A 25,809-nucleotide genomic window follows, 5' to 3' on the forward strand; every position below is an offset into this window, starting at 1 on the left:
TTTGGATAATTTTTTTAGTACAAATTAATTTGGATAATTTAATATGATTGTTATACTTTAAAAAAAAAATAATTGTTATACTATTTTATTTGTTTATAATTAACTTTTTATATGAATGAAATAATCTAAAGTGAACTCAATAGGGTATGGAGGGGAACAACATTTTCCCTCTCAAAAAGACCATGTAGCAAACATGGTAGTATTTGGTATATCAATCAACTCATCATACATTTACAATTAAATTTTTTCTTAATAATTATACAGTGCAGCACTTGTTATTTTTGGAAAAATGTGGATTACAATGTAATTCACGGGACCCTTTTGCTTAACTAAAAACCTATGCCTAGCATCAACATTTAAGATGTATAGCAAACCAAATCATCAAAATGATACGCATGTATTCTTTGCAACGTACTCTTATTAATGACATATCACTATCCATCACTTTCATTTTTCCTTTTATTTTACATTTTCTATTTTTCTATTATTTGTTTTTTTCTTACAAAATGCCACATTTATACTTAAGGTTTAATTGTAGATGGTCCATGGCCCATGCCAACACATAGTATCTGGTTCCTCGTTATAGCAATTAGCAATTAGTAAGTAATAAAGGATAATGAAAACTGTCACACGCTTTTGCCATTCTCTAGCAGCTCAAGTAATTCAATACAACTGCTTTCTTGTGATATATTTATGAATATCTATGTATGAAACATATACTTATGAAATCCATCCATTCCTCAATGTAACAAACTGCATACTAATTTTGCCTCTAAATATAAAGTTCTCTTTACCAAAAGTGTCTTTTTAAATATAAAGTTTTATTTTAGATTGCTAGATATTTTCTTTTCAGTACTGTTGATTTATCTTAAAAAAAAAAATAAAATTGAATTTGGCACATCTAAACACAAAAGTATTTTAGTAAAACATTTATGCATAACATGAAGACGTTAAACATACTAGTAGTTTATAACTACTTTTTTTTGGGTATAATTCAAACTAAAATGACAAAAGGAGTGAGCTATAGAGATTTCATATTATTAGTATTCTATAGTTTTCGACTAATTAATGCTACAGTTATACATATTCCCTCATGTAAAAACAAAATTTGTAGATCACCATACAATTACTCCATTAAATTGAAATATAAAAAACCCATTTTGTATGTAATTGTCACCCGAAGTGATCAATTGTATCTTATTTTCGGGTTCATAAACATCACTGTCTCGCCTATAGCGTTATCTGTTTGACATAAGCAATGATAAAAAAGATGAGTTTTTCAGTTGGAAATTATTGGAAATTATAGAAGAAGTTGACCCAAGCAATTCCTTCATTTTCAATTCATGTTTTATGCATATGATGCATTTTCGATTTACTTCTATTTTGACTAACCCAATAGGGAAAAAGGAATGATACTCTCCATCTATCTATTCTTTTTTATGTTTAAGATTATTTTTGAATATAAAAAAACTAATAAATTTTTATTATTTTTATAGAATTATCATTTCATTTTTTACAATAATTTATTAAATACATTATTGATAAAATAATAGTTATTATTGTATTGAATTTTAAAACTACAAAAAAAAATAAAAAATGAATATATTGTTTAAAAAAAAAAGTAAAAATGAATGAATACTTTGTAACACTTAATTTAACAAACAAATGTTGATACAGTTATTTTAGATTTGAAACGGAAAAATATCGATATTTTTATGCTAGATTTGAATCCAAAACTTTGCATGTTATGTACAAATTTTTTTTACCATTTTATTTACTAAAAAAATAATGGAGAAGTAAATGATTTTGATATGCAAATTTGACATCAAAATTCGACAACAGATATGTAATTAACTATGTTCAATAGATGATTAATAAATATAAAAAAATATTTAAATTTACTACATAATTAATTATCTAATAATAAACAAAATTAACATAATTTTTAATGTTATTAACTACAACTTTCATAACACAATAATTATTATATATATATATATAAACATATGAAAATCATATATATTTAATTAAACATCTAAAAGTTATGGTTAATAATGTATTTAAAATCATGGTTAATTATGTTAAATAGATTATTAATAAATTGCGACATTTTATTATATTTATTAACAACATGTATGGGTTTGATTGTGTGGTGATCAAAATTGATTTTGAATATAATGATTTAAAAAAATTAATTTGAGTTAAAATTTAATTAAATGTAAAATGATTTATGTGTGAATATTTTTACATAAAAATTAGTTGAATCATAAATTTCATTTTAATAATCATGTTTGAAGTCAAACGTTACAATTCTAACTTCAAATAACTCAAATGACAAATAATAATATTATTAGATTTAACATCATATTTTGAGTTTGAATTCGAGATCTAACAGTTGTATGCGTGCTTAAGTAATGCTTAACTTTCCGTCTACAAATAAAAAAATTTAAAAACAAAATCAATTATATTCTATAACATTAAATATTTTAAAATGAATTTTGTATCTCCAAAATCACATTTTAACTCCTTAACATTGCAACTAAACATACAATTAAACTATATTAACCATTTAATATTGTTGCATGTGAAATAAATTTAATTTATATATAATATAGTATCAATATAAAAAGTTTCTATACTGTAAATAAATTACAACAATTCAATATTTAAAAATATTAAACTTATATGATAAATATATTTAAAAATAAAGATAAGTGTTTTTAATACGATAAGAATGTAAAATATTTTACACTTTCGCTTTTCGTATATGAAATTAAATTAATATAAAATTAGTTAAAAATTTGTGGTTTGATTTCACAATGGAAGTTCAAAAACCACAGTCAAATTTAGTTGACAAGGGTCAAAACAGTCATTTCAAAACATAACACTTTCCGGACACAGAAGAGATTGACTCCAAACAAAGAGGGTAAAATCGTAGTTTTGTTGGTCCCCTCCCTATGTTGTTGTCTGAGACAATGATTTCCGTTCAAGAATGGCTTGCATAGTTGGCAATGTCCTTCTTCTCCCTCACCTTACCACAACCATGGATCCGTACACTTAACCTCCTCTCTCTATTTGTTCCTTCTCTTTGGCAGTTAAGCTGCTCCAATCTATACACCCACCACCAACTTTCTCTCTCTAATTACTTCATAAAAATCCCATCTTTTTTTCTTCTCTCTCTCTTCATTCCTTCATTTATTGCTTCCCTTTGCATTCATTCAATTCACTCCACACATTCATTGGTTTAAGAAGGAGTTGAGAAAATAAAAGGGTCCTCTTTTGGGTTTACAAAGAGAAAAAAAGATGCCTCTTGTGAGGTTGCAGGTGAGAAATGAGTTCGGTTTGGGGCAACCTGAGCTTTATAGAGAGACTAATAGAGAAGACCCTAAAGCAGTTCTTGATGGAGTTGCTGTTGCTGGACTTGTTGGGATCTTGAGACAACTTGGTGATCTTGCTGAGTATGTCTTTTCTTTTCTTTTTTCAATTTTAAATTTTGATTCTTTCTGTTTTTATTCATTCTCAAATACTTGCATTTTTTCGAAAATGGGTTGGTTAATTTCTGTTGTTTTGAGACTTTAATGGGTTGGAGATTGTGGATTGCTGAAAAAGTTGATTTTGGTAGTGACTGAATGTGTCTGTTCAGGTTGAGGTCCTTTTTTTTAGGTTTTCGGGCCTAATAAAGTTCTCTTTGACTTTTTGTTGTTGTTGAGTTTTCCTATTGGATGGACTTGAGCTTTGTAGTTGTAGATAGTTATTATAAGTTGTGTTCAGCTATACCTTGGTTACATTTTGGATAATCACTCTAGTTCTTTTGGCTTTTCAACACTATGGTTGGTTACCAGATTATGTGGCACTTAGGTTTTTCCCAATAAGGTGCAACAATGGTTATGAGGAATGAAGTTGTCTAAAAAGGCTTTCTTTCTTGGTCTAATATATTTTAAACTGACTCTTGATTGATTCTTTCTTTCTTCAATTTCTTCTAGAGGTTTCTCATTTTTAACCAAAATAATTCCATTTTGTACTCAAGAAAAACAGCTATAGATATAGTCTATAGTAGAAGCACTATGACTAATCTGAATGTCATTCTGAAATTTTACTAGTTTGAAGACCTCCTTCCTGCTCTCTTATATACACTACTTATTTTGATCCATTATAGATTCAGCTATTTTTTTCATTGTACAGAACAGCACTTTTCTCACCATGATACTAAAAGGATTCTCTCAGTCTCAAGCTATCTTTAAAAGTATAATAAATTGTAATACATCTAGTTTGTTTTGGGTTTCAATGAAATTGCACACTGATAGCTAGTGATTATTGTTGATTTTGCTTGATATAAATCCTGGATTAGGGTCTGTGTTTTTTGTCTTAAAAACAATGATGCATAGATATGGAACATATTTGATATCAGAATATGATTATTCTTGAAAAATACATGACACAATAATACATCAAGAATATGTATGTAGATGCCCAAAACATATTCTAAAACATAGTAAACTATTAAACATATATTTTGCAATGCTAAAAGTTCAACTATGAATAAAATTCTTAAACATAGTATTATGTAACTATATGTGGTTTCAATTGGATGCTTTGTGTTTAAATTTTGGAATAAAAATCTAACAAAAGGAATTGATAATTATGAAGCAAATATAATTGTGAAAGAAGAATATTTTGTAGTAAACTTTTGAAGCCACAAATATGCTACAACCCGAAGATAAAAAAAGTTGTGCGCTTTGAAATGGTTATAAGCATAGAATAGAATTTTGCATTGAAGTGTACGAACTCGGAAATTAGAAAATGTGAAATTGATGTTTGCATACCGTACCAGAGAAATTGAGGAGTCCTTTTTCAAATAAAAGGTCCAGGTTGTATGGAACCTCTTAGGCTGTATCCTAAAGTGCCTCTACCATATCAAAATTAGACAGATTTTCTATTTTCTTATTTTTAAAAGTTGATTTGGGTACTTCACAAATATGGAATGTCAAAAGTCGTAGTATAGGATATGTATCAAATACAATATGCAAATTGTAAATAAAATGCAATTATTGGTGCTTCATAGCTGAAAAATTCCCAGATAGCCCTATTATGTGTTTCTTAAAGTCTTTAAACATTTAAAATCTTAAAATAAATAATGATTTCTCGTGTTGGATTCAAATTCCACTGTTTGTGTACATGTTTGACTTGTGTGCCATTATCTAGTGTAAATATAGTTAAATAGTTCCTGGTAATTGTGACATTTTCTCTGAGCTTCTCAAGACATTGTCAATGTTATGAATGATATTTAATCTAAGTAGGTTAGATTTCTTTCTTATATTTGTGTTCGTGTTGAGTTTTACCGTTGAAACTTTTTTGAATATGTAGTTTCGCAGCAGAGGTTTTTCATGGTCTGCAGGAGCAAGTGATGATAACGGCTGCTAGGAGTCATAGATTGATGACTCGCGTTCAAAACATCGAAGCTTCCCTACCTCCCTTGGAGAAGGCCGTATTGGCACAAACAAGTCACATACATTTAGCCTACACAGCTGGTATGGCTTTTCGATTACAGAATATTACATTTATTAAATGGCCGTGATTTTGATGTTCAGACGGTGTAGAAGTTCTTAATGAAAACCAGTTTCGTTTCAGGTTGTGAATGGCATCCACGCATAAGAACTGCTCGAAATCATTTCATATACAATGACTTGCCTCATTTTATTATGGATTCATATGAAGAATGCCGTGATCCTCCACGAGTTCACTTGCTTGATAAGTATGTTGAATTTCTTTCTATTCCCTTCCTCCTCCTATGTTGTTTTTCTGTTTGAGAATAGCAAGATTAGTTAGGTCCCAAAGCTTAAGCAGTTAACTAATTTCCAACCTTTTGAAGATAAAGTTACTAGTCTTGTTCAAATAGTGTTCTGTACTGATTAATGAAATACTTTTTGTCAATCAGATTCGATACCGGTGGCCCAGGATCTTGTTTAAGGAGATATTCAGATCCAACCTTCTTCAAGAGAGTATCTGCAGATTCAGAAGAACGATACTCTGAGAAGACCGAAAAGGCTAGGAAATCCCGTAAAAATAAGGTACAAATTGTACAATAATGATCCAAAGACATCGGTGGGAAGATTGTTTTTAACCATTTAATTTCTTTGGAATTTATTTATTTATTTTTGCTTATATAAAAAATGTTGGACAGAAGAGAAGGTCAACATCACGAAGGAACGGGGAACTTTTGAGGGGTGAACAGATGCATGGCAATAGTGGCAGGTATAGTTTCTGTGTCTACTGTACAAGTATTTATCGCATACATATTATATATTCAAAATCAACACTTACATAGTGTATTTACTACACAGAATGCAATTTAATTCTTCCTCAATCAACGGACGAGCTTCCTCGCACACAAACTCCACAATAGACATGACAATGAAATCAGATGTAGAAGATCGTTCAAATTCTTTCGATTCAAAGTCTGGGGCTGGCTACATTGAATGTATTTTCCATCCAAGTAATAATTCTTTGCAACCAAAAGAACAGGATTGCGAGGAACCATCCTCTCCAAGGTTGGCACAGAAAACTGATACTCTTCCATCAGTATCTCCTTCTATAGATGATGATATTTCACACGATTCATTGGAAAAGCAAATCCCCTCTCATTCGTCCGGTGTTACTTGGGATGAAAAGGAAGAGATAGTGGAATCCAATAGTCAAACCTGTGAGACGGATAAAACACCAGAGAGGCTTGTGGAAAAACACGACTCGGATATGCATGTGAACGAGCCTGTTAGCATTAGCAATGGCATAGCTAATATTGATTACAGTGATATTCTATTTAATGAAGAAAGAAACCTAAAACCAGTCTTTGGAGAGATTCAAGCAGATGATGATATAGATAGTGAACCTGATAATGATAATTTCATGGATGCTCTTAACTCCATCGAATCAGAATCTGAAGTTGATCTTGACTACGAAACCAAACGAGAGGTGCAGCAATTCGCATCAAATGTCACTCTTGAAATGATTGAAAATGGAGATACTGAAGCTCCTTCTAATTTATCTGACAACAATTTATCTGATGTTGTTTCTCAAACCGGATATACTGTTCACATAAACAAAGAAACAGGCAAGGATATTCCTGACTTGCTTCAAGAAAATTCTCCTCTCACGCCAGAGTCATATATCCCTGATATTGAAAAAGTGACCAGAGACACTGTTTACTCAAACGAAGAAGCAATCCAAGATTTGCCTGACTCACTGCAAGAAATTCCTCCTCTCACATTCGAACCACATGCATCTGATTTTGAACCTGCGAGTCCATTAGACATTCCATACCACAAAGAAACGTTTGGGGACTTTCCTGACTCCCTACAAGAAATTCCTCCTCTCACATTACCAGAAATTCCTCCTCTCACATTAGAGCCAGATGAATCTGATTTGGGATATGCGAGTCCGTCAAATGTTTCTTCTAGCAAAGAAATAACCACGGATGTAGCTGATTCTCATTCCTCTGAGAGTCTAATTTCTGGAAGGGATCCTCACACACATGAGAATTCGGTTTTGGATCACTCAGTAGGGACTCATACATCCATTGGCTCTCCTACCGATAATGATACAACGTCAGCATCCATTAGAACCGATAAATCATTTTCTGGCTCTGAACTACCAGATGAAAGAGCAGGGAAGGTCAATAATAACTGCAAATATGAAGACACGCGTAAAGAGTCTTTGAGCGATAACTCGGTTAGGTTCTGGACTAACGGTGGATTATTAGGACTTGAGCCATCAAAACCTCCTGATTTTACCATGCCAAGTTCCTTAAATCAAGAGTCTCTGAGCATGAAAAATGAGATGAATGGTGGTTCACTTGCCAATTCAATGCAAAAGAGCAATGGTTCCACTTACAAAGATGGACCACAATTATCAGAAAAGATTACTCAACAAATTCTTAAGGAATCAAGTTCTAGATATGATGATCAGGCTTGTACATCTGAAAATACGTCACACAGTTCTCAGCAGAGTAATGGTCACACTAAGAGGAACAGTTTGGGCGAAGTCAACGTAACTGCACCTGGAGTTGTTCCCCCAGCTGCTGCCGACACAAAGAATTGTGCTGAAACCAACCAGGAAAACGATGAAAACTCGTTGCAACTGTTTGGACTTGGTCATAGGTTATTAATAAAAAGCTTGCATCGCAAGGTTTCTTTCGATGAAAAATCTGGACATTATAATTCTTTGAAATCTGTTATATTGGAGCAGAGTGAACAAAATAGCATTATAAAGCAGTCACATCCTGAGAGAACCTTCAAAGAGAAAGTTAGTTTCGGTTATCCTATAGATTCACTCCCTCCTTCGCCGCCGCTTGAACATATGAAAATATCCTTCCAACCTCTCAGTGGACTTGAGACCTCCAAGCTAAAACTGCAGTTTCCTGATGGTGGTAATCATCATGAAAGTATAAGGGATATGTTTCCTTCGTTCCAATTGGTCCCCGAGTCTTCCATTCCTCTTGACGATTCAGGCTTTTATTCTGACGGTGATGACACGTTCTGTAGATCATCTCCTTGTGCATCAGATGATTGCCATACTCCTCGCTCGGACGATGATTCTGATCAGTGGGATGAAATTCCTGAAAGCAGTGACCACGATGTGCATGATTCTCCTCACAGAAGTTCATCAAGTGCATCTATCTTAAGCCCCAAAGAACATGGCAGAGTGTCCAATAACGACACTGACATAACAAATGAACATATGAATGGCGAACCTTCCTTATCTGGACCATTACTTGATTTTCCAAGTTTCGAAAGTGTGAATCCTGTACTTGAGATAGAAAGTAATAGACATCATGAATGCAATAATGTTATGTCACATAGTTATGTGGAGCCTACTCGACCACCACCACCTCCTCCAGCTCCTCCAACGCAGTGGAGGGTCACAAAACCTCAGTTGGATAATTCAAATGAGACTCAATATTATATATCGGAAGATGCCGAACTTATCAGTGATCGAAGTCTTCCAGAATCTACTATCTTCCAGGAACCTAGGCTTGGCGAGGTCGAGCAAATACAACTTAATCACGACGGTCACGAGTCTTATGACACTATTATACATCAATTGAAGGAAAAGGTACTCATTTGATCTTACCCCTTTTTTCTCAGACATTACATTTGTTTAACCATGATGGATAATGGAATCTAACAAAGTATTCATCTTGTTCTGCCTTTACTCAGCTGGGTCCACAGAAGTTGAATGGTCAGAAGAATGCAAACCAGTTGAGAATGGGAAAAGAGATAGATGAAAAAGAAGATTTCCTTTATCAAATCAGAACCAAAGTAAGTACTCTTTGGATAATCACAATGATTTACTGATAAATATTTATTTTGGTCCTCCAAATCATCAAATTTTTGAAGTTTGTCCATGAAGTGTTTATTCAGTGGCAAGAACTTTGACTTTATATCCTCAATGGACAAAGTTCAAATCCCTTGTGCGATAGTTGTAAAACACTAACATGGTTGTTAGTGTCACTTTAATTAATTATAATTTCTCCCTTCACCAATTTTGTTTATAAGTTTTTTTAGAAGTTTTTACTTCAATTTGATATCTCAACTGACATTAAGTTTGTCTTCCAAATTTGATATCTCAATGATTGCATGATGTTGCAAAATTACAAAATCAAGTAATTAAAATTATTGTAACTAACTTCCTGCATTGTTTTATCATTGATTTGTTCAGTCCTTCAACCTGAGGCCTACAGTAACAGGAAAGTCGAATGCTACCACGGGTCCCACCGCAAACGTCAAAGTAACCGCAATTTTGGAGAAAGCAAATGCAATCCGTCAGGTACTCATGGCTCCTCTTTCTCAGTACTAATTTTGGTGTTTTCATTTTATATCTAACTTTGCATCCGGAATCGAGAAACTTGCAGGTTGTCGCAAGTGATGATGGCGAAGACGACGACGATACGTGGAGTGATACATGATATCTTTTTTTTCTTTTCTTTTTTAAAATTCTTTTAACTTTCATACATGAGGCTTTGTTGTATGTATGTATGTATGCATGCATGTGTGAATAAATCTTTGTTTATTTGTTATTAATAGTGCAGCAGCTATTAGTTTCCTTAATCTCATACGATAATATGATTTATGTCTTCAATAGCTGTTTTTGCTTTGAATCTTTATAAGGTGGATAAATCATGTTGAGCTAATGTATTTAGAGAAGCCGACCGACTGTTCAGGTGACTCAATGACCTTCCTAAGTCACTGACAGTCAATAAACATTCCCTAGTCAATATTCATACACAGTAAACAAGTCTTGGTCACTGACTGTGACTAGACAATCGGCTGTTCAAGTGACTCATGAGCCATATATAATAGAATTCTTTGAAATTGGATATACATTAGAGCACACTCCAATGATCATATTTCACATAAATATTATTAGTATGTGATATTTTTTCTATGCGAATTTTTTTACATTTTTACAATTCACACACCTCTAACTTTCAACACAACTTTAACTCATTTCCAACACATAATTATAGTCTACATATGTTTTCATCATATTTAATAATAAAACTTTTTCAACTTATTAATTCTTGAAAATGTAGTATAACAAAAAGATAAATTTTGAATTGGTTATTAAATGATTAAAGCACAATTTTTAAATGTTTTTTTGTTATGGTATAATATTTTTAGACCAGTACACATAATTCTAATTTATTTAATATTAAAAATGGTTTTTTACAGAGAAAAAATGGCTTTTTAGTGTTTGTAACATTACACATTAAATATACAATATATGAAATATAAGATTACGATTTAACTCTTAAAGCATATACTCCCTCTCCATCTTTATTTAGACTATACACAATGGAGTATTGTCATTTGAGTAATTAAGTGGGTCTATACATCATTTATTTATAATTTTTTAATATAAGTATTTAATAACTACCGCATCTCTTCAACTCGACCCTTCATAAAATATTTCTAAACGAATCCTTTTAAGTCTGTAAGCCTTAACAACAAATGTTGATATTGTTAGATTCACGTATGTGAGATAATTATGGTAGAATTTATCATATCTTATAAGATAAAATAAAATAAAATAAAATAAAATAAAATAAAATAAAATAAAATAAAATCCCTCTAATAATTCTATATCATTATATTTCAACAACACAAATTTATTTTAATACAATTTATTAAGTGAGATTTTGTAACACCCCAATTCTCTTTTGTCTAAACTATTATCAAACATCCTTATTATTATTTCTATTATTGTTATTAAAATGAATAAATACACTAATTCTTTATAAAATCGCATATGATGTTAATCTAGTGATAACATAACCAATTGAAAATTCCAATGGTAAATGTTTAAACTTTAGTATTTTTTAATGCAATTTAGAATCACTTTTATAGTTAGTAGAATAATTATAATAATAAGAATAATTAGTTTTATAGGATAAAGTATAATTAATTTGCATAAGTAGAAATTTGAGTGAGTAACAACTAAAATATTGTTAGGGGTTTCATAGAGGGTGCAACCCACTTAGGAGTGGTGCACCTATCAATCTTCCAATAAACAAATTAAAAAAAAAAAATAGAAATAGTGAGGAAAGAAGAGAGAAAAGAGGAAATAATAAGAGAGAAGAAAAAAAATCAAAGAGAACACACTAACTCCATTGCATGTCTTTCTCAATCCTTTCATCATCTTATCATAGAAACATCTCACACCTATATTAGAGTAAAATAGGACCAAGAGGGAGAGTGAAATGAGAAATTATGAGAAAGAAGAAAAGAAAAGCTAGGATTTTAATATAGGAGAAGAAGTTTAGAGTTCTTCTATGTTGAGAAGGAAGATGGAAATGTGAAGAGGAGTTAAAGTTTCACTTGTAGAAGAAAGAATTAGAATAAAATTTTAGAGTCTCAAATCTCTTCTTAAGGTAACATAGAAAATCCTCTTAAAACCTCTCTTAGGTGTGCTTAGAGATATTGGTTGCATGTTCCTAATATTTATTCATGATTTGTATATTTAGATATTGAGATAATCTTAATTGATTTAGTATCATTGATTATTAATAATGCATGTTAGGTGTTTCTATTAATTACTATGAATAGTTGTTTTATTATTGTTGTTGAATGTTATGGTTGAGTTTGTAATGAGATGATGATTGTTTAGTATCGTTAATTACTTGATTTTATGCTGAATTTTGAATGTATTTTACTTACTTGATCATATGAACTTGAAAATATAAAGTTTGAAGTGAAAATAGTATAATGTTGTCTTTGAACACGTGTAGGTATATCTTTGGTATTTCGTTCATAACTTTCTCCATAGATAGTGTTTTGAGCTGATTTCTATCTCATTAGAAAATATACTTAATTACCTACGAAATAAGCATTGGTTTCACTAATTTTCATTGCAAGTTGATAGAGAAAATTGATTTACAAGTTGGAAAATAATATGTTATTCCGTTTTTGTATATGTATATCTTACTTTATTAAATTGTATTAATTGAATGTCTATTATGCAGAATAAAAATTATATTTATAAACTAGACATCTAATATTTTCCAAAATGTTATCTTTTATTCAAATCGTAAATCGCTTGATATTTTAATTAAATTACCAAAGTTATAGTGTTTTCTGAATAAAAAGGTTATGACGTAACTAAATTAAAATGGGTATAGTAGAAGTAATAGGAATCCATTTTTAGTGAAATCATTTGGAATGGAAAGCTTATTCCTATTAATTTGTTGTTGTAAATTTTTATAAGTTTATATTACATTTACAAATTTTCGTGATTTTATGAAGTAGATTGTTTTGTATTATGAGTTTTTCTACATTAGTTATCTTGAAATATCTATATCTTAAGTTAGGAAACTCGTTTTTGAGTGGAGCCAATTGCATTTGAAAGCTTAAATATAACACTATTTTCTTGAAGTTTGATATGTTAAGTGCATGTTCCATGACGTGAATGAATATTACTCATATAATATATATATATATATAGTGTTCATTCTAGCTTGATGAGATCTTCGTCTATTTACGACAGGAGCGAGGGTAAGTGAGGCACCAGACTTAATTATGTCCAATCTTATCAAAAGAGGTTATTCAAGTAGAGGATATTGGGTGAAACCAGTGTAATCTTTATGATTTACTTGTTATATTGAGTTTAAGTCATTAGATAACTCATATCTAGTGGCTTAATATGTTTGAAAGATTTGAGGTTAGAGGTACAAGAGGTATTTGAATATAGCTTACGAAGAAATAATATTATATTAGTTTGAAGTATAGTTTGTCGAGAAGATTTTCCATGATTAGCACACCGACATGGCTTGAAAACATCAATAATTGTTTTTTATTAATCTATGTTACTGAGTTTTATGCTCACTATGTTGAGGGTGATGTTTTTCAGGTAACAACAAACGTTGAAAGTATGAGGAGTATCTGAATTTTTTATCAAGCAATAAATTAAATATGAATTTTAAGCACAAAAATTTTAAAAATTTATATTTATTTCATCATTTGTTAAAAAAAAATAGACATAACTCGTTAAATATGTCATAAACATTATTGAAAAAATCATTAAAAAATTTATAAAGATACACAATAGTTGATTTAAAATTATGGACAAAAAATGAAGAAAAAATAATAATTTTAAGGGAATAAAATTGATGAATTTTTTATAAAAAATAAAAATCAAATAATAAGGTTTTATGGAGATTAAAAATTATTTAACTCATTTAATAAATATGAAATTATATAGATGTTTGTGTGTCTAAAGGTTGTTTCAACAATATGGACGGGGTTATATTTAATGAAAGAAAACGCTGTTCGGTATTTATAATTTAATTAGTAGTCGTAAAAATATCTATATGTAGAGAAATTTGAGTTTGAATATAATATTTTTAATTTTTCATACTTAAGACGTCACTAGATTATTTATAAAAATAGAGAAAAAAAATTCATTGACGCTTGTGTGATTTGACAGATGAAAACAAATACAAACCAAGGTATTTGACTTTGGTTAATAGGGGTAAGACAAAAAAATGCATTTACACCTTTGTTTATTTGAAAAGTCTAATTAACACAAGATAAAAGGCATAACAACTGAACAACATATGTTTCCTTTCTTTTCATCCGTAATTTTTTTTGACACACTTTCATCTGTCGCTTAATAAATTGGTTTAATCGCTTTTGAAAATTTACGACGTATTAAATTTTAATCTTATCTTCTTCTTGTAGCATTTTTATTAACTATCAACAATATGAGTTTAAAAAAATAAAAATAATGAGTTCTATTTAATTATATGAAAAAAGATCTAGCAAAAGAAAATAATAGGGCAAAAGATCCCATCAAATAATTCATATGCTGATATGTATTTTATTATCTATTAATGATTTCTTTAAAAAAATTATAATATGATGTATAAATATTGTTTGTATTCCTCGTATAATTCTTCCATTGGTCAAATCAACTACGCTAATTATAATGGGTTCGACTTTTGTCTACCCATGTGTTTTATAATTTTATTCTTTTTTCCTTAATATAAGTATATATTTTTAATTAGTTTATAAAAACCACTACTAAGATGGTGCCAAAATGAATAAAATATGATTTAAATATTTATTTGATCTTTACAAATATACTATTTTTATTTTTTTTAGTTCCTGTAAATTTTTTTATTTGAATTTAATTTTTATAAAATTAGAGATGATTGACTTTGGTCCTTAACTCTTTTACATAGACCAAAATTGATTTTCTTTTATTTTATGGGGGACTAAATCCAAAAAATAAATTTACAGAGATTAAAATAAAAAATAATATATTTGTCAAAATCAAAAATATATTTTAACCACAAAATATTAAATACTGATCGTACAAAACATTGGTCATAATTGAAAATATATAAAAATATTTACATCAAACGAACTTAACAAAAATTGAGATTTTACTTTTTTTAAATTAAAAATATTTAATAAAATATATAATATTTTTTTACCTTAAAATATATAGTAATTAGTTAGGTTATGTCCCCAATTTTTTTCTTTTTTTTCTCCTTCTATTAATTGCTTATATAAAAATAATAATAATAATAAGTTCGTTTAAATCATTGCATCACGAAGAGAAAGTGCTAGCTAGCAACCAATCATTTAAAGTGAGGTGTATTCAGTTAATTAACAATTATATATATATATATATATATATATATATATATATATATATTATTCAGCTTAGTAAGATATTTAGTGCATTAAGTGTTATGGTATAGTAAGATATTTTTTAATTTGATAGGCATTCTTAAGTGATGGAAATCATTAATAAATAAATAAAAAAGGTGATGAAAATCACATGAACTACAATTAATACAGAAAAATATGTTAACGTGCTCTTATTAGCAAAAAAAATTTCCCTTAGTAAAGCATCAAAATTCATAGACTTCCCAAAGAAATTCTCAAAAATGTATTTGGCTCTAAATTGAATCTAAAAGCTTGTCCTTTTCTGATAAAAAATAAATCAATAAAAGCATGTCCTTTTGTGGGCCACTTTGTAACAAGAGATTTTTTTAGTCTTTTTCATTATAAAAAAATATTACACGTCTCTTAATTGTTTTCACCATGTGTATTTATAAATTTAAATTATAGGATCATTTCCTTTTTGCTCTCTCCCTTTCTCCCATATTGTGAGGGTGTTAGATATAAAAAAAATATTATTTTACTCTATTTTATTTTATTTATATAAATTCATAAAAATTATTCTATTTAACACTTTCACATCATAAAAAAAAAGAGAGAGAGAGAGAGCAAAAAGAAGAATCGTAATAGCTTATAAATATTGTTAGTTCATAAGCAGGTTGCATCTTACAAATCAACAACAGAGTTATACCTGAGGCAGGAAAAATGTATCATACCCATAAGCCTTTGTTTGAGCCCAATAAGAAAGGTATATATATATATATGGTACTATTTTTATACATTATAGTCACAAATCAATTCCTTGTAGGATTTTTTTATTGTTTATTGATACGATTGAAAGTAAAAAATAAATTATTATTTTTTTAGTTGGAAATGTTATTTCACATGAAGGATTGTGAACTTGTAGGTATGAATTCCTCTTATGTTTAACCTTTATCAGTGTGACTTTGGTTAATAATAATTCCCCCTTTTCCACTTTTTTTTTTTAAAAAAAAAAGAAGTTAATTCGGTTATTTTTTAATTCGCATATAAAAGATGTAATGAATCCATCAAAATTTGGTGCTATGAAAGGGATGGAGGGGGGTACAAAAGCTGAATCTGAAGAGGTAATTGATGTGAAAGTTGAAGATCCTGAAATTGCATCAAAGAGTCCTGTTTTTTCTCGTCTTCCATCGCGTAGGGATACTGAATTAGCACCATTGTGTTTGTGTCCAAAAGGAAGTTGGTAAATATTATTCTTTCTAATGTTTGCTACTTTGAATTATTTTTATATCACAATTCATATATATATTTTATTGATTTTATTTCAGGAAAGCAATTTGCTGTTTCTTCATGCTGGGTTGCCTTGTCACAGTTATCCTTTTTATCATTGATATCTTTCATCATCTTCATGATCATCACAAATAAAGTTACATGAAATTTCTCAATTGGAAAATGAAAAATGATGTTAGAATGTTTTTACACACATGTTAGTTCATTTACTCTGAGTTTGTCATATTCTTTTAAGAGATGATTTATTAGAGAAGAGATTAAACATTCAACCTATCAAATTTAATATATATTTTTTTAAATACTAGACCAAAACTATTAGAGTTAATTTGTAAGACTCTTTAGTTATAGAAGACAAATCTCATTCCCTAATGTAAATGGAGGGGGTAATTAATGTTTCTTAATATTTATTTTTAAAAGAATGTAATTATTAAAATACATTGTATTTTTTGGTGAAATATTAAATGATTATTTTATTAGTACGTGTATGGATAGAATCGAACAAAATGTACATACATATATTAAATGACAATGATGAAGTAATGTAAAAGAATTGATTATTATAAGAAAAATTAGTAACTTAAATTATTTAAAAATTGAACAAAATACGAAAATAATTTTTTTACTAAAAAAAAATATCGGTCAAATGAACCTCTTGTTAAAAAATTTCATTCATTTTTCATATAAGATTTTACTTAAATATAAAAGGATAAAAGAGAATCGAACATTTAATAATAAAAATAATTATAATTCAATTTATTAAATTTTTTGTTGCTTAATTATGAGTATAATAATGTTTATGGTGACTTAGGTTGAATATGAAAATCAATTCATTATTTTACTAATAAAAAAAATACAATCTATGTGTACCAAATTAATAAAATAAAATATATTAGTAGTAAAGGTTCTCAAAACACATTTAATTATACCTTTATTGTTGTTAAAGGTTCTCAAAACAGTATTCGATATATTAGTAATAAAGTTATGTTTATTACTATTTAATGTATCTATATTAGTGATAAAAGTTCTCAAAACATTTTAAAATAGACATGACATTTACTAAGCAAATTAATAATTTATTGTAATATTAATCTTCTATCAAAAATATTTATTTTCAAATGCAACAAATAAAAATAACATCTTTCAAATATATTTTACTTTCTTTTCAAATAAACTCATAAAATTTGAATTTTTTTTTTATTAAAGAAACTGTATGCTCTAGACAATGAATGTTATAAATGTGCATTAAAACACATAAATAAAATAGATTTTTTTTGTTATGCGACTAAATGCACACAAATAAAATCATTAATCATATATATAAGCACATTTAACACACATAAATTATGTGATAAAAAAATTATTTTTTTTACAAAATGTGATAAAAAAAACCTGCATGTTACAAATAATTATCATATTGTTTTATACAAGTTTCTTTCTTTTATTTATATATATATATATATATATATATATATATATATATATTTTCTTAGTAATCATTTTCTTTTTTCTATGTACTATCTTCACTCTATATTTTGATTTATTTAATTAACTTTCTTATTTTTATATTCGGTTCATATATCAAATTTTGGATGTTCGCCGCTGATTATCGCATTGAGGCTCTTATAGATGTTCAAATTAGGTAATAAATTTTTTCTATTTTTTAGTTTTTTATATTTTGATTCATAAAAATTTAGGATGAATGTGTGATAAATTGGTAACCTAATCTAAAGAAAAAAATATCTTAGGACTCACTAACACTCACATCCAATATCATTATTTTTATACTAAATTATTGATATTTTTGTTTTAAATATTTTACTATACTCATTTCTATGGATTATTTTTAAAGTAAATACATATATATTAAACTTCAGAAGATATAATACGATATTTTATACCGATTTGTTATATTATTATTGTCTATTATATCATGAAGTTAGGAAATCATTCTTTTTTTTTTATTTTTTTTTTATTTTTCAATTTAATTTAATTTAATTTAATTTTTTTCTTATATATGTAGATAGTGTAATCACATTAAGATTATGATAATTTTAGACTTTACATTCATTTATCTTTTGTAAATTTTTAAATTAATATGTAATTCTATGATAAAAATTTCACCAATTTCTATTATACTTTCATCTGTTCAAATTAAACTAGAGAAGTAAATTTGAAATTACCTTGAATCTAATAACAATATGAACCAATGATCAAGGTCATTGTGCTAATGTCTTTTGCTATAGATTTTTTTCTTTTTTTACAAACTATGAAACTTAGGTAAAAAGAAATTATGATGGATATTTAACATACATTTTTTTTTGCTCCAGCCTCTAGACAAAAGCACATATTCATTTCATTAACTATTTTTTTTTTAATGTCTTTTCTTTAGACTTCAACTCCACAATAAAAGTTTCAAATTTTTCTAATATATCTATGATAATACTAGAAGGCTGAAAACATCACCGTAAAAATTAAACATCCTTGATTATGTTATGTCTACTCAATTCTTATCTCTATCAATCTAAAAATATATTAACATATATTTGTGCAATATTTTTATTTTATTTTAGCTTTACCTACTTCAATTGTTAATATATATGATCTGTATATATTTATATATTTTATTCATATTTTATCTTAATTTTTTAATACATTGTGACTTTGTAATGGAATACATATACTTTTTAATTCTTTAATTTCACGCGACAGACTTCTCAAAAACTCAACTTCATAATTTAGCATTAATAATCATTATTATTTATTCTTTAATTATTAAAGACAGTAAGACTTTAAATACCCACTGTTAATATTAAAAAGATAAATATTTTAAATAAAAATATAAAAATAATTTAATCAATAAATGTACTTTAAAACTCGCGACTTTTTCTTATATATATATAACCAAAAAATTCTCTTATATATATTTGTCAAATATATATACAAACATATCAACAAAATGATATGATGACCACATAAATATCTTAAAATTGATATATCAACACTATTTTATAAAAAAACATGTAATTTTTTTTTATCATACTAATTTGTTTCATACAAATTAAAATATTAATATATGTTCCTATATTGTTAGAAAATGTGGGTTACGAAATTAAAATATTATTTTATCTCACTTATTATTAGAATTTAATTCATATATATATATATATAATTAATATAAATTTTTTTTATATTGTCAATGGATCATAATTTTTAGATTATTAAAAATATTTAACTTTAATATAACTACATTAGAAGTCACAAAAATGGGTGATAGTAATGAGAGTTTATAGTGTAAATTTTTTTATAATATGAATGTATGAAAATTAAACTCTTATTATTGTGTCTTTAGGAAATATCATTTATTACTTGTATTATTATTATTTTTAATCATTTTTTGTTTATTATTACTTTTGTGGGTTAAATATAAATTAGTTTATGTTTAAACTCTTCATTCCTATTTAATGTAAGCATTTATCAGTATATAGATTTTAATATATTTTTGCAAAAATGTTTAATTTATGATTAAAATATTTTTATAATAAGCTAATTAATATCTATATTCATTTATGTCTAAAATATATTTCTTACTTCCAATTCAAATATTAAGAAGTACTATTTATTTTTGCGGCTAAATATCACCTTTGATCCCTTAATTTAATTTCAGTTAACGTTTTATTCCTTTATCTTTTTTTTTTCTTCCCGATTTAGTCTTTTATTCCTAACAATATCAAATAAAGTATGAAAATATGAGTTTATTTGAAGATCTACGTTACAAATTTGATAAAATTTGTATTATATTGAAGAATATAATTAATTTTATGAGTTTTGTTTGAAACTTTTTTTGAATTTTTGTATAAAAAAGGATAATATTGTTGAAATTTTAAAACATAAAATATCAAATTGTCACTTAAAATTAAAATAAAGGACCAAGTTGGAAAAAAAAAAGATAAAGAACTAAAACGTTACGTGAAATTAAGTTAAGGGATAACGGATGTAATTTAGCCTATTTTTGCTTAAAAAGATAGAGAATAATTATTTGATTCCTTTATTATTACCAATTAACGAAATTGGTCCCTCTATCTTAAAAGTCGACAATTTTAGTCTCTCTCTTATATTTTTTAACTAAAAAAACAATGATTTGACATATTTTTAATGACATGACATACAATTTTATAATATAGAACCATCTAGATGCATTAATACTTCATATATCATTAATTAGATTAAAAATATAAAAAATTCTGAAGTTGAAATCTAAGATTTTACGATGTTTTATTCTAATTTCATAGGTATTAATCATTCTACATCATCTTATCATATGTCACGTTATTTAAAGCATCCCACGTCGTCATTTTTTAGTTAAAAATCATAGGAAATGACCAAAACTATCGACTTTTAAAATAGGAGATCAATTTTGTGAATCAGTAAAAATAATAAGTCTAAAATTGCAATTAAACTCTTTTAATATCCTCGGCGGGAAGTTGAAATTTACTCTAACCATTAAAAAAAAACTAAAAACTAAAATAAAAAATAGCTCTTTTTAGAGGAACAACTTCTTTTTTGGACTCCTCTAAGATGAACAACTTTTTTTTAGAGGATAAATTGAATTATATCAACTATTAATTAAAAAAAAAATCAATTATTAATATTATATGTACATGCATAATCAAGCATAAATAGTTACAATCTTAACTATTGATTTACTCACTTTACTAACTTCTCAAGATTTTAGTAATGAAATGTAGGTAGAAATGTTTCTTTTAATTTAGAATAATTAGTGTTTTTTTAAGGAGAATAACTATTTTTGAATTATTTTTAAACAATACTACTCTGAGATGGAATATAAGAAACACAAATAATTGAAAAATTGATAGATTTAATCTTAATTTTTAACTGAATATATCTACTTTTGAGTTCTAAATTTTGCTTATATTTCATTTCATTGGAATATATTATTTCCATCCAACAAGAGGAGTAGTACCAGCCAATTAGGATCCATTAATTTTAGAGAATCCAAGCTAGGGGAAACTTCCTCGTGCATATATACTATTCTCACCATATATGATGATCATACAAATGCTTAATTAAGAAGATTAATACATCCCTAATCCACAATATATTATTGAATTGTTAAAGTAGGGTGTTAAGAAAAATCAAAAACCAAACTAAATCGAATTGTAAAAAAATACAAGTAAAATCAAATTATGAAGTTCTATCCACAAACTGAATTGAACTAATTTAGTTCGTAAACTATCCGTCACAATTTAATTCTTTTTGGTATGGTTCAATTTAACAATTCAATTCAGTTTAATGTTTTAACCATCAAAGCAATTCAATTTAAAAAACTACACTTAACTTTTTTTTGTTAATAAATTAATGATGTTGTGGTTTATGCGAGGGAGCCATCTTGAAGAAGTCCAAGTTCTTGAAATACTTGAAAGGAAACAAGAAGAGAAACGATCTTTAAGTGTGTTAAGAGTTTAGGAGATGAGAGAATTTTAAAAAAGAAAGGATAAAGTGAAAAAGATGAAGAGTTTTGGAAGCGAAGTGTTTTAGGATTTATTTTTCTTTGTGATACATAATCTCCTAATTTGAGGAAATTCAAAAATTGTATTAGAGAAAGATTTTAGAAAACTTTGATAAATTTGTCAAATCTAATAAATATTATAATACTCTCAATATTAAAAATATACTAATCATAACCATTCATTTATTATCAATGTGATGCTAATCCTAGCAGCTTGTTGAAGCTGACATATAAAGTATACTGATCCGATTTAAATCAGATACTATTTGTAAATTGATGAATGATTTGAAGACAGCATCTCTTTTGCAAATATGTACGGCAAAACAAAGCAAACATTAAATTACAATCAAACAACATGCAATCTCAACTTCTTGAGACAAACTTCATAATCTAGTACAACATGATCCAAATGGTAAACTATGAAAGGTGTCAAGAGAGTAGTAACCTTCTAGTATGCACACAGACATACCACAAATTCCAAGCTTATGTATGCTACTCTTCACTGCAAAGTGTAAATTTTGTTAAGGTAAAAGTAAAATCCAAATATCATCTGTTAAGTGAGTGAATACATACATAACCTACCTATGCATCTTCACCTTCACCAGCTCGCGAAGACTCCACCTTTTCATCCTCAGCTGTTAAAAAACGAGGTACATTATTAAGCGTGGGAATCAGATATACTGAAGTTGGGTTGCCAGGACTACAGAAAGTAGCAAAACTAACTATAGCTTGAAAATTATAATAAGAAAATAGCCAAGATTTGAAATAACAGAAAAATATCAGTGAAGTTGACAGGAAACAATGATGAAAATGTATAACTCTACCAAACAGATAACTTTTAATGTTGACTAAAATATAGTCCTAGCTTTTTCACAGACTTTGATCTTTCAAAACAGGAGAGCTACACCTCTCCAAATAAACCAAACATAAAAAAAAGAGAAATCACAATAGCTATGGACAAACGGCTATATCAACCATAAATCATGATAATGTTGTTGACTGCATCTTAAATGTGATTGAATAGCCAAATTGGTCCTCCAAATTGTAAGAGCCGGTTAAATTAGTCCTTGAAATTTGCGAATTGGTAATATATCTTTAAAATTGTAAAGTATAAGTAAAATTAGTATCTCTATAAACCGTTACCATTAGAGATATGATATGACATGCTAATTGAATACGTAACCCCTCTACGTTGATCTCACATCAATGACATCACAACATGGACTAACTTGTCTATAAAATTTAGGTCCTTCATGAATTAATTTGCTAGTAAGTAGTAAATGCACAATTACAACTACTAACAAATTAGTCTCATAGATGCCCAAATTTCATAGACAAATTAGTCTACGGTGAGATGACATTGACGTGGGATCTATGTGGAGAAGTCACACATTCAATTAGCGTGCCACATCATAATCTCTAATGGAAAAAGTTTACAGATGGATTAGCTTCACTGAAACTTTACATTTTGAGGGATGTATTTGCCAATTCACAAAATTCAAGGACCAATTTAACCGAAGCTTAAATTCTATAAAATAATGCATTCATTTCATTTACATCAGACCAAGTCCAACTAACATACTGAAAAAGAAAACTAATTTCCATTAATCACCTCCATCTTCAGGGATGTCAGAAGTCCACAATGTGAGGTTGTCCCTTAGAAGCTGCATAATCAGTGTGCTGTCTTTGTAAGACTCCTCACTCAGAGTATCCAACTCAGAGATTGCTTCATCAAATGCCTGCTTAGCAAGGTGACATGCCCTGAAATATGAGGAGTGACATATTAAATCTGTTAAACAGACTTTGGCTAAGACACTTAGATTTCTAACAAAGAAGAGATGGGATGCTAAATAGTAGTACCACCAGAAAAAAAATAACAATAATAGACATACCTTTCCGGAGAGTTCAAAATTTCATAATAATACACAGAGAAGTTCAAAGCTAAACCCAATCGAATGGGATGCGTGGGAGGTAACTCAGCTTCTGCGGCAGTTGAAGCTATCTGCAATGTTTATGAGTTGTCAGATTAACATGAATAAATGAAGTTGCAAGCAAACCGCTCGCTGATGAGTTGAGGAACACCAAAAGAGTACTAATCAGAAAATCCAGGGATCAAACCCTAGAAACTAATATAACTTGCTAATTTATTAATATACTGACATTTTGTCAATAAAAAAACATAAATAAATCTTATGAGTGATCAAAGGTAGTCATGAGACAAATATTAAGGTATAATGAATGTCATATATGAAGAGTATGCACTATCCTCTCTTGTCTCCCCACTTTATCTTTTCTTCTCCACATGAAAGTGAGTGAAAAGCTCTAACAAATCCTATTTGAAGAAATCCATTCATTTTCCACAAAACAAGCCTATTTGAACTACAAAAATCCTCACTTCATTTTTTCTTCCCTAACAAATCCTCAAGGTTATATCACCAATGACAAGTAGTCATCTACAAGTAAAGATAATAACATCAACTCAATAAACATATTGATATTATAGTTGAAGTTATTCCAATCAAACAATTAATATTACATTAATAGATTTTTAACTCTATTAAAAAAAAAAAGAACACTATAGGCCAATATCAATTCAGCAAAAAAAAAACAGAGAAAAAAAGAAGACCAATAAAACTTGTGAATAAAAAAATGTAAAGGGAAACTTTAAAAAAAAAAAAAAAAACTTCTCTAGCCTCAGTGAAGAGTGACATGCCAAGCAAAAGCAACAGTATATCCAAAACATAAGTAACAAACATCAAGACCTTTTTAAACCACAAAGACACAAGAATTGTGAATACAAACAGACCTGATATGCTTCCATGGAATGATCAGCAACCTCTTTTCTCTCATCACCAGTCTTGAATTCCGCCATATACCGATAATAATCCCCTTTCATCTTATAGAAAAAGACACTAGATTCACCAGCAGAAGAGGATGAAGGAATAAGGTGGTCATCAATAATAGTCATGATATCACTGCATATATTGGACAACTCAGATTCAACTTTCTGTCTATACACCTTTATCCGTTTCACATTCACATCATTCCCTTTAGCTTCTTCCTTTTGCTCAATCGAGGATAGAATCCTCCAAGAAGCCCTATGAGCACCCACTACGTTCTTGTATCCGATTGATAGAAGGTTTCTCTCCTCCACCGTTAACTCAACATTTAGCTTCGCCACATTCTTCATTGCTTCCACCATTTCTAACACACCAAAACAGTAAAAGTTTACAACTTTTTCAACATAATTGAGAAAAATCGAAAACCCAAATCCAATTTCACACTCAATTACAAAAATCAATGAAAATTCAAATAGATTGTAAACGGAATCAGCATAAAAAAGTGAACTTTATAGAAAAAAATGGAAGAGAGAAATTGAGTGAACCTTCATAGCGCTCGGCTTGTTCAGCGAGCTTGGCGATGTAGACGAAGTTTTCACGTTCCTTGATGGATGCCATGGACAATCTGCAAGCTTTCTCTCTCCTTTCACTCTCTCTCTCTCTTTTGCAAATTTGCAATTCGAAAATTTCAAAGGTTTAATTGGGAGGGACAATGGGACAAGCTACGCACGACGAAATAGATTGGTCCTGGGGGAGGATCTAGTCTCACGCGCTATTCAGAGAGTGGCTTTCACGTTTTTTGCCTTTTGGTAATAAGGGACTGGGAAGTGAAGTTCACGGAAGTGTTTTGTTAGTGAGGTTAGAGTCAAAGTAAATTGATGGCGTTTGGTAAGCATTGAAATTTCAAAATCACTTTTTTTCTATAACAAGAATTTTTTGTAAAAAAAAACGTTTTTTTTTCTTTTTCGATTGAACATATATCCAGTTT

The 25,809-nt window shown here is 28.4% G+C and overlaps 3 protein-coding genes across 8 annotated transcripts; 2 read left to right on the plus strand and 1 right to left on the minus strand.

The window, feature by feature from the left end:
* The first annotated feature begins 2,956 nt into the window (after positions 1-2,956).
* LOC101499086 (protein SCAR3-like) lies at positions 2,957-10,103 on the plus strand. Of its 2 annotated transcripts, none has more exons than XM_004504243.4 (9): positions 2,957-3,458; positions 5,365-5,528; positions 5,629-5,752; positions 5,936-6,068; positions 6,185-6,252; positions 6,342-9,108; positions 9,213-9,314; positions 9,715-9,822; positions 9,908-10,103. In XM_004504243.4, the coding sequence occupies exons 1-9, from the start codon at positions 3,304-3,306 to the stop codon at positions 9,959-9,961; spliced, it is 3,675 nt and encodes a 1,224-aa protein (XP_004504300.1). In that variant the 5' UTR covers positions 2,957-3,303; the 3' UTR covers positions 9,962-10,103. The 2 variants fall into 2 exon arrangements, with proteins under 2 accessions (XP_004504300.1, XP_004504299.1); XM_004504242.4 differs by having other exon boundaries at positions 2,958-3,458; positions 6,182-6,252.
* Positions 10,104-15,781: 5,678 nt separating this feature from the next.
* On the plus strand, positions 15,782-16,977 carry LOC105852265 (uncharacterized). 5 transcript variants are annotated; one of them, XR_003473453.2, is made up of 4 exons: positions 15,782-15,930; positions 16,050-16,085; positions 16,218-16,407; positions 16,493-16,977. XR_003473453.2 is itself a non-coding variant. In XM_012716848.3 (3 exons), the coding sequence occupies exons 1-3, from the start codon at positions 15,888-15,890 to the stop codon at positions 16,587-16,589; spliced, it is 330 nt and encodes a 109-aa protein (XP_012572302.1). In that variant the 5' UTR covers positions 15,782-15,887; the 3' UTR covers positions 16,590-16,975. The 5 variants fall into 5 exon arrangements, 1 of the variants encoding a protein (XP_012572302.1); XR_003473451.2 differs by having other exon boundaries at positions 16,050-16,089; positions 16,493-16,975; XR_003473452.2 differs by having other exon boundaries at positions 16,050-16,089; positions 16,254-16,407; positions 16,493-16,972.
* Positions 16,978-22,563: 5,586 nt separating this feature from the next.
* On the minus strand, positions 22,564-25,441 carry LOC101500358 (14-3-3-like protein C; the record flags this gene model as incomplete). The annotated part of the gene is given in 5 exon segments (NM_001309710.1): positions 22,564-22,616; positions 23,594-23,742; positions 23,874-23,983; positions 24,788-25,185; positions 25,367-25,441. Coding segments are annotated over 5 exon segments (783 nt in total), but the record flags the coding sequence as incomplete, so codon positions are not given.
* Positions 25,442-25,809: the final 368 nt, after the last annotated feature.

This window comes from Cicer arietinum, chromosome 6 (assembly GCF_000331145.2).
Source record: "Cicer arietinum cultivar CDC Frontier isolate Library 1 chromosome 6, Cicar.CDCFrontier_v2.0, whole genome shotgun sequence".
Taxonomy (NCBI): Eukaryota; Viridiplantae; Streptophyta; class Magnoliopsida; order Fabales; family Fabaceae; genus Cicer; species Cicer arietinum.